Genomic DNA, 11,801 nt, shown 5'->3' with positions numbered 1-11,801 from the left:
CAGAATATCTTATCTTGAAGCATACATGACGGTAAACACAATCATATTGATATCTGATCTCTGTCAATGAGTACTTGCTAGAATTGTAAGGTGATTTTTTTTAAAGGCTCAAGCCACACCCACTGAGAGTTAAAGGTCCACACTCAAAAGAGCTGTACTGGAGGGAGGGAGTTAACTCAAAATGCTAATGATTTAATATCTACTTAGAAAAATCTTGTCACACAAATTTAATGTTTTTCTGCCCAGTGAATGGAAATACTGCAGAGACATGTATTAAGCATGCTTAACACTCACAGAAGACATAGATGAACTGCATATAGGTACAAAGCCATGTCTGTGACTCAAATGACTTGGAGCATATTGGTGATCAGAGTGCTAGAAAAGCTAATGAAGGAGGGTAGGAATAGGTAGGTGACCCTGGTTCATGCATTCGGAAGGGGATGGGACTGCTAGACCTACCCCCTTATTGACTTGTGAAAGAGGTCAAAATTAATGTATCAGGAGCACTGGATCAGAAGTATACAAGACATTGCAAAGCAACACCTTTTGTTGTAGCTAGGATAAGGCATGTATGAGCCATTAAGCCTGACACTTTTGCACTAGTTTTACTGGAAGTGAATGTCAAGCAGCCATGGAGTAACAAAGGACAAGGAGATAACTTCATAACTGCCTAGATAATGGCCTATGGAAAGAGGAGAGGAGGATCAGCAGGCACAGTGCAGAAAAGTATAAAACAATATACTTAGGTCACAGCAATCTACTAATGGCATTCAGTTGCTGAATTCATGCCACATAATGTCTATGACCATGTATTATAGCTAACGCATAAACTCTATGTAGATTATCATCACATCATATTTTTACTAGATCCTAGAGCACTGTTATCACTTGAATGAGAGTGTTTTACAACAAAATGATACCACAAGCCCATTAGTGTCTAAAATGGGTCTAATGGAGACCAGGGGTGATGGTGCAATGGTAAAGTACTCATGTATAAAGGTGTTATTGCATCAGGATTACTAGAAGCCCTTAGTTTATAAACATTTCAACATGGCCATGCTACTATAACAGACAGAGCTACAAACTTTATTTTATTTATTTATTTATTTAACATTTGTTGACCGGGAAAGTCCAACTAGGACAAAATAAGAAGTTATGTACCTACCATAACGTTCCATGTTAGTTGTCTTCTCTCGCCTTCTTTCTTGCTGGATGGGTTCGGAGCCAATCCTCGGCTCCGACTCGGCACTTGCTAAGCTCAAGAGCTAATTTTACCAGCTCGAGGCAACCCTATATCCCATGATGCAAGGCGGAGACTACCCAGATCTCATTTGGTAGCTAAGGAAATTATGGAATATATTCTTCCAACTGTAAAGGAGGAAGAAAAAGTAACAATACTAAAAATGACAATCATAATCATCATAATCCTCTGAAAAGGATCAACCTAATCTAGTGACACTAGAAGCTGATTAGCTAGAAAAACGATAAAGTCTCTTAATTTGAGAGGCATAATCTTCTCGGTCTGACCAGGCTAGGGGGATGGAGGGCGGGATGCAAGAAAGAAGGCGAGAGAAGACAACTAACATGGAACGTTATGGTAGGTACATAACTTCTTAATGTTAAGTTGTCAATCTCGCCTTCATTCTTGCTGGATGAGACCGCGTACCTAGCACCTCTATCCTGGGTGGCTCAATGGAACAGACTCTTGAGAACGGTGGAACCAAAATTCGCTCTGTCTCTGGAGGCCAAGTCTAATTTGTAATGTGAAACAAAGGTATGAGGAGAGGCCCATGTGGCTGCTGCACAAATAGTGTCTATTGGAAGTCTAGCCTGAAAAGCTGTAGATGTAGCTAGAGCTCTGGTAGAATGGGCTTTTGGCCTAGAAATCAACTCTTTGCCTCTGAGCTGATAAATGTAAGTAATCACAGAAGACAGCCATCTAGATAAAGTCACCTTGGAAACTGGAAGGCCTTTCCTGTTCTCTGCATAGGATAGAAACAGTTGATCAGATTTCCTAAAATGTTTAGTTTTGTCTAGATAATATCTGAGCTGGCAGTGAACAGCAAGACAATGGAATTTTGTTCCGCTCTATCAGAATAATTTGGGAAAAAACTGGAAGATCAATGGATTGATTTAAGTCTGCTCATGATGCCACTTTGGGTAAGAAAGACGGATTAGTCCTTAGAGATATCCTGTCTTTGTGGAAGATTAAGTAGGGAGGACGAATGCAGAGAGCATGAAGCTCAGATACTCTCCTGGCAGAAGTAATGGCGACTAGAAAGAGTGTCTTCCAAGAAAGAAATTTCAATGAACAGGCAGGCAGGTTCGAAAGGGGAGAATCAAGGATGTTAAAATTAAATTTAGATCCCACTGTGGTGGGGGTCTCTAATCAGAGGTTTAAGTAAAAGATACCTCAAGGAATGCCTTGCGAAGTTTATGTGACATAATGTTGTGGTCCAAAAGGCCTATACGAAAATTCAAAATGGCTGCCAGCTGAACTTTTACTGTGGAGGAAGAAGATCCTAAATGAAAAATCTCAGCTAGAAGTCCAAGACCGAATGAATCGAGCAGTATAGGGGTCTATATTCCTAGCTTTTGCCCAGAAGGAGAAATGTTGCCATTTACTAGTGTAAATCCTTCTGGTAGAAGATTTAAGGAAGCTACTATGATATCCCAGACGGGATTAGAAATCATAGGAAGCCTGGCTAAGGATGGAAGTGGAGCAACCAAGCAGTGAGGTTGAGAGAAGGTATGGATTGGTGCAGCTGCCCGACTGGTGGGTCAGAAGATCTGGAACCGGGTCCAGATGCCATGGCTGTACCAAGAGATAATGATGTAGGAACGGAAACCATATCTGTCGAGGCCAATAAGGGCAATGAGAATCAACTTGGCTCTCAAGGCGGTTGCTTTCTGAATTACTTGAGGTATCAGAGGAAAGGGGAAAAGCATAAAGAAGTCCCCGGGCCAATCTTGGGTTAGAGCGTCTCTGGGGGGATGGCCTGGAAGGGGGAAGGGAGAAGAAGTCTGGGCATTTGCTGTTTTGAGGTGTAGCAAAAAGGTTGCAGCAAGGAAGGCCCCACTCCTGAAAAATCTCTTCCGTCACTGATTGAGAGACCACTCGTGAGGCATGAGAATAGCTCTGCTCAACCTGTCCGCTATGATGTTGGATTTCCCGGGGATATGCATTGCTATCAGAAATCGCTGAGAAGAGATTGCCCACTGCCAAAGTCTGAGAGCCTCTCGACACAGTGGATAGGACTTGGTTCCGCCCTGTTTGTTGATCTACCACACTACGGACATATTGTCCATTTGGACTGCAATAGTTCCCAGGGGAAGAGAGTCGTTAAGGGCTTGCAACGTTAAAAGCATTGCTCTCATCTCTAGGACATTTATGTGCAGATGGTATTCGAAAGGTTGCCAAGTGCCATGGACCATCCTGCCCTGATAATGCCCCCCCCACCCAATCAGGGAGGCGTCCGATGTTACCGTGGCGACCGGGGCAGGAGGAACAAAGGGTCTGCCCTGATGGACTTGAGGGGATGATATCCACCAGGTCAGATGCCTTTTGCAAGTTGGAGTTATTATGATCCTGTGATGCATGGGTAGTTGTTGAAAGAACCATTGGGCAAATAGCATCCATTGTAGAAGACGCATGTAAAAACGGGTGAAGGGAAGAAGTGTTATGGTGGCCGCCATAAGACCCAATACTTTCACAGCAAATCTGGCCTGAATTTTGTAGCTGAGAAGAATCACCTGGGCGTGACTTTGAATGTCCAAGATCCTTTGGTCTGTTAACTTTGCTGAAAGTTGTACGGTGTCCAATTTTGCGCCTATAAAAGTAATAGATTGACAAGGCGACAAAGCAGATTTTTCGAAATTTATAGAAATCCCTAGCCCTCTGCAAATGTGAATGGTGTAATCTCTGGCTTGGAGAAGTTGATGCCTGGTGGTGGCAGTGAGGAGCCAGTCGTCTAGATATGGAAACACCTGGAATCCTTGACGTCTCAGGTGAGCCGTAATCACTGCCATACATTTGGTGAACACTCTGGGGGCTGTAGTGAGTCCAAAGGGCAGGGCCCTGAATTGGAAGTGACTGGTCCCCAGCCGAAAGCGGAGAAATCTTCTGGAGCACCTGTGAATTTTTATGTGATAGTACGCATCCTGAAGATCTACCGAGCACATCCAATTGTCCTTGCCCAGAAAGGGTAGAATGGACTGAAGCGTGACCATCCGAATCTTGTTTTCTTTACAAACTTGTTTAGTTTGCTCAGATCTAATATTGGTCTCCAGTCCCCTGTCTTTTTTGGTACTAAAAAGAACCTTGAGTAGATTCCGGATCCTATTTGGTCTGCTGGGACAGGCTGGATGGCTCTTTTTGCTAGCAGTTTTGATATCTCTGGTACTGCTAGTTCCCTTAGACCGGGTGGAACGTCTGGAAGGGTTCCCTTTTGCTGAATTGGGGTTTGAATAAAAGGAATTTTGTAACCCTCAGATATAATCGACTGTACCCATTTGTCTTGAGAAAGGGAAAGCCAGGCTATTGGGTACAGCGATAATCTTCCCCCGACTGCCTCCGAAGATGGACAATTGGGCAACATCTCAGGGATGCTGGAAGGGTTTGTCAGAAAGAGGCTCTCTGCTACCCTGATTCTGCGGACCCCCTCTGCCCCTAGGGCGGTGTCTGTTGTTGTTATCCCCTCTGCCTCTGGGGGTAAACTGACCTTGTGCGTCAGGCGTGACTCCTTGAGATTTGCGGAACCACATCTTCCCTCCCTTCTGACCTTTTGGGTAAGGTCTTGAAGGGGTGGAGAAACGGACTCCGACGGCAGAAAGAGTCTTGCCATCTTGTTCGCATCTAGTCAAAGTGTCTTTCACATGAGGTCCGAACAAGGTCGAACCATCAAAAGGGGAGTTTGTGAAGGATGCCTTGAAGGGGTCTGCAAAATTACAAAGCCGCATCCAGGACTGATGCCTTAAAGCCACTCCTGTGCCTGCGGCCCTACTCGCTCCATCGGCTGCATAAGAAATGAGCAGCATGGAGGAGTTAACAATGGAGTTTAGGATTCCTAGCTGTGAGCTAATCTTGTCCTGAGACCCAGCAGCTGACAGATCCTGTAAAACTTCTCCCAACTCTTTAAGAACATGTCTTTGAAGGCGGGTGAAGTGACACAAGTAGTTCAGCAATCACATGGCAAAGGTCGCTGAAGAAAAAATCCGCTTGCCGTACCTGTCCATAGTCCTAGAATCCTTGTTAGGAGGATGGACAGGTACTGAAGGATCAGCTAGTTCCTTCTTGGTGGCTGCAGCCACCACCATGGCATCAACCGGGACACCTTTAGTCAAATATTGCCTATCAGGTGGGGCCGTAATGAATTTAGAAGGCCTCCTAGGAATAGGTCCCACCGAATCTGGGGCCATCCATGCCTTCCGAGCCACTACGTCCATAAGAGGGTCGAAAGGCGGAGACACCCAGGAGGTGGAGGGTTGAGATCCGAATGCCTCCAGGTATACTGACTCGTCCTCGGAAGGATTAAGGGAGGGCCAGTTCCCCCTCTGCTTAAGGAGTTCAAGGATGTCTGAGAAAGAGACATCCTCAGAGGAGGACCTTGGGGATCCCTCCGACTCATCCAAGTCAGTATCAGATGTAACAGACTCGGGGGAGTCTAGATGTTTCCTCTTACATGTCCTCTTACGCGGAGGTTCACCTGATGGATCAGGAGAAGCCTCAGAAGAGGAAGATATTCCCAATGGGGAAACCTGAGGAGTTGGATCTCTGGGTCTGGGAGCAAGAGAATGGGAAGAGACGTCATCAGGCACTGTAGTGGGAGGAGCTGATGGAACTGACCGTTGACTATGCCCAGGGGCTAGTACACTCCTCATCACCTCGAAGGCTCCCCCATCAGAGAGACCAGAAGGTTCCCGCTCCGAAGAGATAGGAACTCCAGGCCTCACCGAGAGGGAAGGCTCCATGGCAGATGTTGGGGCTGAGCTCACCAACGCCGAAGCCCCGAGAGGGAGAACGGGGTTGGACAAGGGTCCGATGCCACTCGCCCCCTCGGAGCCGAGAGAGACCAGACGCCCGGATCCCTTCAATGAAGGCCTCAAGGAGGAAATCGGAGCAGAGGACAACGGAGCCGAAAGGGGTGGTATCGGCTCCGAAGCTACAACAGTCACGGCTCCGAGGAGCTCTGGCTCCGAGCTCTGTAAGGAAGTCGAAGGAGGAATGTTAGGTGGATGTGAAATAGCTACCGTCTGTTGAGACGGGCTATACAGCATTTGAGCCAATGCCTGAGACTTTAATAGTCTACTCACCACTCTCTCGAGGTCGTGATCAGACAGCCTGGACGACCGAGAAGAACGGCTCCGATGGCTCCGCTCCGAGAGCAGGGGTGATCTCGGAGCTGAACGTATCGATTCCAATGAAGGGGATCGAGATCTCTTTTTAGAGATAGGTTGAGCCGAAGGAGCCGAGGATACGTCGGCTCCAGCCGGAGCCGACACTGAGTGTCCAGATCTGGCAGTATCAGCGCCGGATGGAGCCGATACTGTGACTTCTAGAATGGAAGGATCGGCTCCGGCCGGAGCCGATCTCGACACTGAAGAAGCTGAACCACTAGCCGACGGCTTGGGACTTGCAGCCGAAGGCTTGACAGGTTTCGAGGGCTTCCTCAGAGCCAACTTAGTCGGGGAGCTCTCAGGCTTTAATAAGCCCCTCGATATTAATTTATTTCTGCGCTCCTGCAGGACTCTCGGGCTGAGTGAGAGTAAGAGTCCTGCAGGTGCAGAGGTCCCAGGGAGTAAACACAAGAAGTGTGACCGTCTGTCAGAGACATCTTCTGACAGCACGAGTCGCACTTCTTGAAGCCTGAGACCTTTGTGTCCTTCGAGGAAACACAAGTTGACAAGAAAAACACAGACACACACACACACACACACACACACACACACACACACACACACACACACACACACACACACACACACACACACAAATAACACCCAATCCAATAATCTAAACTAAACAGGGATACAACACACTCAAACAGACACAAAAATCCCTGACAGGAAAATTTAGGAAAGGGGAAGGCCTAAGGCCTAACCTAGGGAAGGGGATAAATAACCCGAAAAAAAGGGAACACTAACGGGAATAGGGTTAAAATAAACGTTAAGGTTCACAAAACAACTAAGGTTATGAAAATTAAAAGGGGTGAGACTAAAAGTCTTATTATTAAGAAAACTTACCTAGAGCTGGTAAAAGAGGCACCTCGTAAGCGAAGCAGCAAACGAGATCTGGGTAGTCTCCGCCTTGCATCATGGGATATAGGGTTGCCTCGAGCTGGTAAAATTAGCTCTCGAGCTTAGCAAGTGCCGAGTCGGAGCTGAGGATCGGCTCCAAACCCATCCAGCAAGAATGAAGGTGAGATTGACAACTTAACATCCTATTTTCAGCAGAGGCCCAGGGAGAAATGCTCCAGATGCATGTCTTTGGAATGTGGGAGGAAACCCACGCGAACACAGGGAGAACATGCAAACTCTGCACAGAAGGTACCCCAGATGAGAATCTAACTGGAGAACATCTTGCTGTGAGGTGACAACATTAACCGCTCCACCACTGTGCCGCCCAAATATATCCTAGAATTTAACCTATTTATTGTCTTGACACCATTGATGGATCTCCTACTGTCTCTAAAGAACAAGACACCAAGATAGCCTTGATTTACTTCAAAGAATGATTAAATTTAAACACATCAGGAGAACAGGGAATAAGGATGGCTACAAATCTTATTTAGTAATTCTTGATAATGGCTTTTAGAAATAAGGTCTTACAGAAGGTTGCGTTTTTCTTTCTCCTTTAAAGATGAAACTAGCAACAGAAATACCTCTGTATTAATAGTCCATACCTTGTCATGCTTTTTGAGAAGCTGGTGCCTCTGAAGGAAGTACTGTTCTTTAAGCTGTTGCTTCCATAGCTGATGCATTTCTTGCAGATGGTGTTCCTCTAGTTCCCACAATGTACCTTCACGTTCTGATGGATAATAAAAAGAGGGGAAAAAGAGACATGTCACCATTATATTCTTGTTGACACAATGAAAAGCAAAAGGAAAATATTTCAGTCAAACCACACTCTGAGAAACATGGATAAAATGTCAGTAAATTGAAATGAAACAATATGATAAAATCCACAGAAAGTATAACGCAGAGGATTGTGATTAGGTCTCAATGTGAATTTTTAATACCCATGTCTCAAACACAAAGCTCGTTATGATTACATTCCCCATCATAATCCTTTACATTATGCTCATCTAACATGCTCAATCAGAATTGTTTGCAGTACATGACATGCAGTCTCAGCTGCTTAGATATACTACTAGATACAGAAAAAAAAGTGGGACTATGAAATCTTTTACAGCTTTGAAATCTGTGAAACAAAGTGCTGCCACTCAGCCTGCAGCCATGAGCTAAGTGCATCTCTGAAGGGCTAACAAGCTTTAAAATTTGCTAAACACTTCAATCTGCCTTTTTGTGTGACAACAAGAAGCATCTTACAGCTTCTCGCCACTAGTCTCATGTAGGCCAACATGTATGCTCTGGAAAAAAGACTAGGTCATAACAGCTGAAAGCCAGGCATAACAAATATCTGTACTGACATCAGGGTACTACGCTACACTGCTTCGCTCAGTGAGACATTCCTCCTGACCTGTCACTGAACTATTGTATTACATACTGGACAAGGAACTAACCACTCCACATTACACAACAGCTTGCTCTTGAAAAACCAATTAATCTTAGTCTCGCTCCAACAGTGGCACTTTCAGGTCAGTGTCTGATAGTAAAAGACTACAAAACATGTGCGTGGCAGTAAAACTCGATGCTAAAATGGATAACAGTCAGCATTATGGTTATACATTTTGCTATCAGTGAAACAGTAGAAATGCATACATATTTTAATTACAAAAAGAAAGCTTACTTACTGTAACCCATTCCTTCTGTATGTAGAATTATCCACTGGCCAGCTGTGACACAACACTGGCAATTTACTGTTTTAAATTAGCAACCACGATTTCTAATTTATGCTGTCTTCAGCACTCCAACAAGGGATTAAGCAGCAGACTTGTTACTATTGGCTGATTAAGAAAATAAAGCATCTGAGTATAATTATGCTATGGAGGTGGATTGATGGTACTCACCAACATCTCGTCTCAATTCAACCCACTCCCCATAAACCACAAACCCCTGTTGTCTGTGGGCAGCTTAAATTATGCATTGTTTGTTTGTTTGTGTCTTTCGGCTTTTCCCGGTTAGGGGTCGCCACAGCAGAGCTCCGGTCCGCTAATGATTGGTAGTTGATTTTTACGTGCCGAGTTACCAGCCCTGATGCACAACCTTCAACGAAGGTACGCCCATTCATTCATGCATGTTTCCATGCAGAAGATGCTCTAGCTGAGAAACGAACCAGACAGCATCTTACTGTGAGGGGACAAAGCTACCACATACTCTGGAAAAATTCAGAAACCTACAGGTTCCAAGGGAAAGCCAGAGCACCTAGTAAGACAATCACATCATGTGGGGATGGCCACGACTGGTGAAAAGAGGAGAAACCACAGCAGCTGCAGCCTATTTGGGAAAATATTTTTTTTAAATAAAATAGTAAATAAAAACACATTAGGTTTGCAGTAATCCAATACACCCCATGCACATCAGCTGCATTTCAAGCTTTCTTTGTTCAACATACACACTTTTTTTTTTTGCAGTAAATTTACAACTAAAAACATCTCCTCTTTAAAAGAATCCCTTTCACGGAATCAGAACTTTGGACTTTACATGCCAGTAGGCAGAATTAAATTATTTTAGATCATTGTGCACAACAGTATTCAGTGAACAGCTCTACCAGATGAACCCAAGGAGATCCTCAATATTCACTTTACTTCTGTTAGAGGGCACACTGTTAGATAGGTTTCAAGGTAACACCTACATTTAGAGATTTCTCTCCAAATTGAAGCACCAAGAAATGTGAATACCTTAAAGCCACAAACAAACACACCTCCCCTCTACAGTCTTTCTATTTTAATGTAAAAATTAATTGCCCCTTTACAAGCTGTCTGCACCAAAACTGTCTTGAAAAATACCTCCTTAGTTCAGACTACCTTGCACCAATGCAAAGCACTAATGTCCGATTATAAAATAACAAAAACAAAATAAAGCACAACTAGAAGCTAGTCACACCAAATGTATGTACCACCCTCAACTGGCTCAGTATGTTTATAGATAAATCTACTACAAAGACAGTGAACTGACTTTTTAAAGGCGTATCATACTCTTTCTATTTTTTTTTTTTTTTTTAATTTTAAAACCTATCTCATGGGGCCTGGCTAGCCCTGAAGACACTTTGCAGATAAACCTATTGTTGCATTCAGTTTTGACATTGCCCCACAGTTTCATCATCACTTGTTCATAACAGTCGACAAGTGCAAAGCATCATCATCATCACAATTAGATCATTTTGCCCTGTGAATCCTAATTGTCTGGTACTCTAGGAGAGCCCTCAGTAACAGCAAGTTGGAATTCACAGCACAAGATGAGTAAGTGCAAATGTTACACACTGCTCTCACAAAGCATTACAGCACAGATTGTGACATGCAGATATGCAGCAACATCAAAACTGAATTTTACAAGCAGGATGTATTCAGGGGTACTCAAACACCTAGAAATGAAAGTTATGTACTTATCATAACAATAGTTCAGTGGGTGTGAGTTCATTTTCCAGCTCCCAAAACGACTAAAGACGCTGATGTTATAACCTCTAAGCACTCTAAACATTTCCAGGTTGTTTAGTACGTCTTCCTTACCCCCATGACTCAATGTGTAGTTCTCCTTCGCCAGATCTGAAGAAGTTGCACTCCTTCTTCTTCTTTCGGCTTTTCCCGGTTAGGGGTCGCCACAGTGGATCATCTGTCCGCTCATGATTGGCAGTGGTGTTTTATGGTGTCGAGTTGCCAGCCCAGCACCCAACCTTCCACAGAAGGCACACACACGCAGGGCCAATTTAGAGTGTCCAATCCACCTACTGCATGTCTTTGGGATGTGGGAGGAAACGGAGCACCCGGAGGAAACCCACGCGACCACAGGGAGGACATGCAGACTCTGCACAGAAGGCACCCCAGCCGAGAATCGAACCAGAGAACCTTTTGCTGTGAGACTGCAACGCTAACTGCTGCACCACCGTGGCCGCCCATCTGAAGAAGTTACACTACAGAAAAAAAATCATATACATTTAAAACATACAAGACTATTTCAGTCACTGTGATGTAAGGTGGCCAGGATCATTAAGTAGGATGCATCTACTTCGACAGATCTATCATTATGGAAAATACATAACTGTAACACGTGATAGGAGTGAGTCCATCTTTTGTAACTCAAAGAAGACAGCCCCCAGTATACTTATACTGGGTGGATACTTAGGTGAATATATCCTTGATAATGGTGTCCCTCAATGTATAATCTTACCTTAAGCATCAAGACATATACAGCTTAGGTTTGGTAAAAGGTATTCTTTGATGACCACATAGCTGCTGCACAGATGTCACAGTGAGCTGCTTTTTAATAAAAGCTAATACAACAGAAACTTTTGAACAAGAAGAAGAAAAGCAATACGGCTCACAGGCGTACCAGAACTTTTATTGAGTACTTTTGTCTGCTTTACAGCTTGACTTCCTCAGAATACAATCCACTTTAACTTCATTTCTATTTAAATACACACTCAATCACATGTCCTTAATTAACACTCAATTGATTCCTTAAAA

The 11,801-nt window shown here is 44.2% G+C and overlaps 1 protein-coding gene across 1 annotated transcript in view; it reads right to left on the bottom strand.

Moving 5' to 3' along the window:
• Positions 1-11,801, bottom strand: part of STK10 (serine/threonine kinase 10) — a 2,623,461-nt gene that overhangs the window by 473,579 nt on the left and 2,138,081 nt on the right. The window contains exon 15 of the mRNA XM_044069104.1: positions 7,902-8,026. Coding sequence (XP_043925039.1) covers positions 7,902-8,026 — 125 coding nt within the window. The remainder of the gene's footprint in view (positions 1-7,901; positions 8,027-11,801) is intronic.

This window comes from Protopterus annectens, chromosome 4.part0 (assembly GCF_019279795.1).
Source record: "Protopterus annectens isolate FY-2018-M chromosome 4.part0, PAN1.0, whole genome shotgun sequence".
NCBI classification, from domain to species: domain Eukaryota; kingdom Metazoa; phylum Chordata; order Ceratodontiformes; family Protopteridae; genus Protopterus; species Protopterus annectens.
The sequence above is the reverse complement of the archived record's forward strand: the minus strand, read 5'-3'. Positions and strand labels throughout refer to the sequence as shown.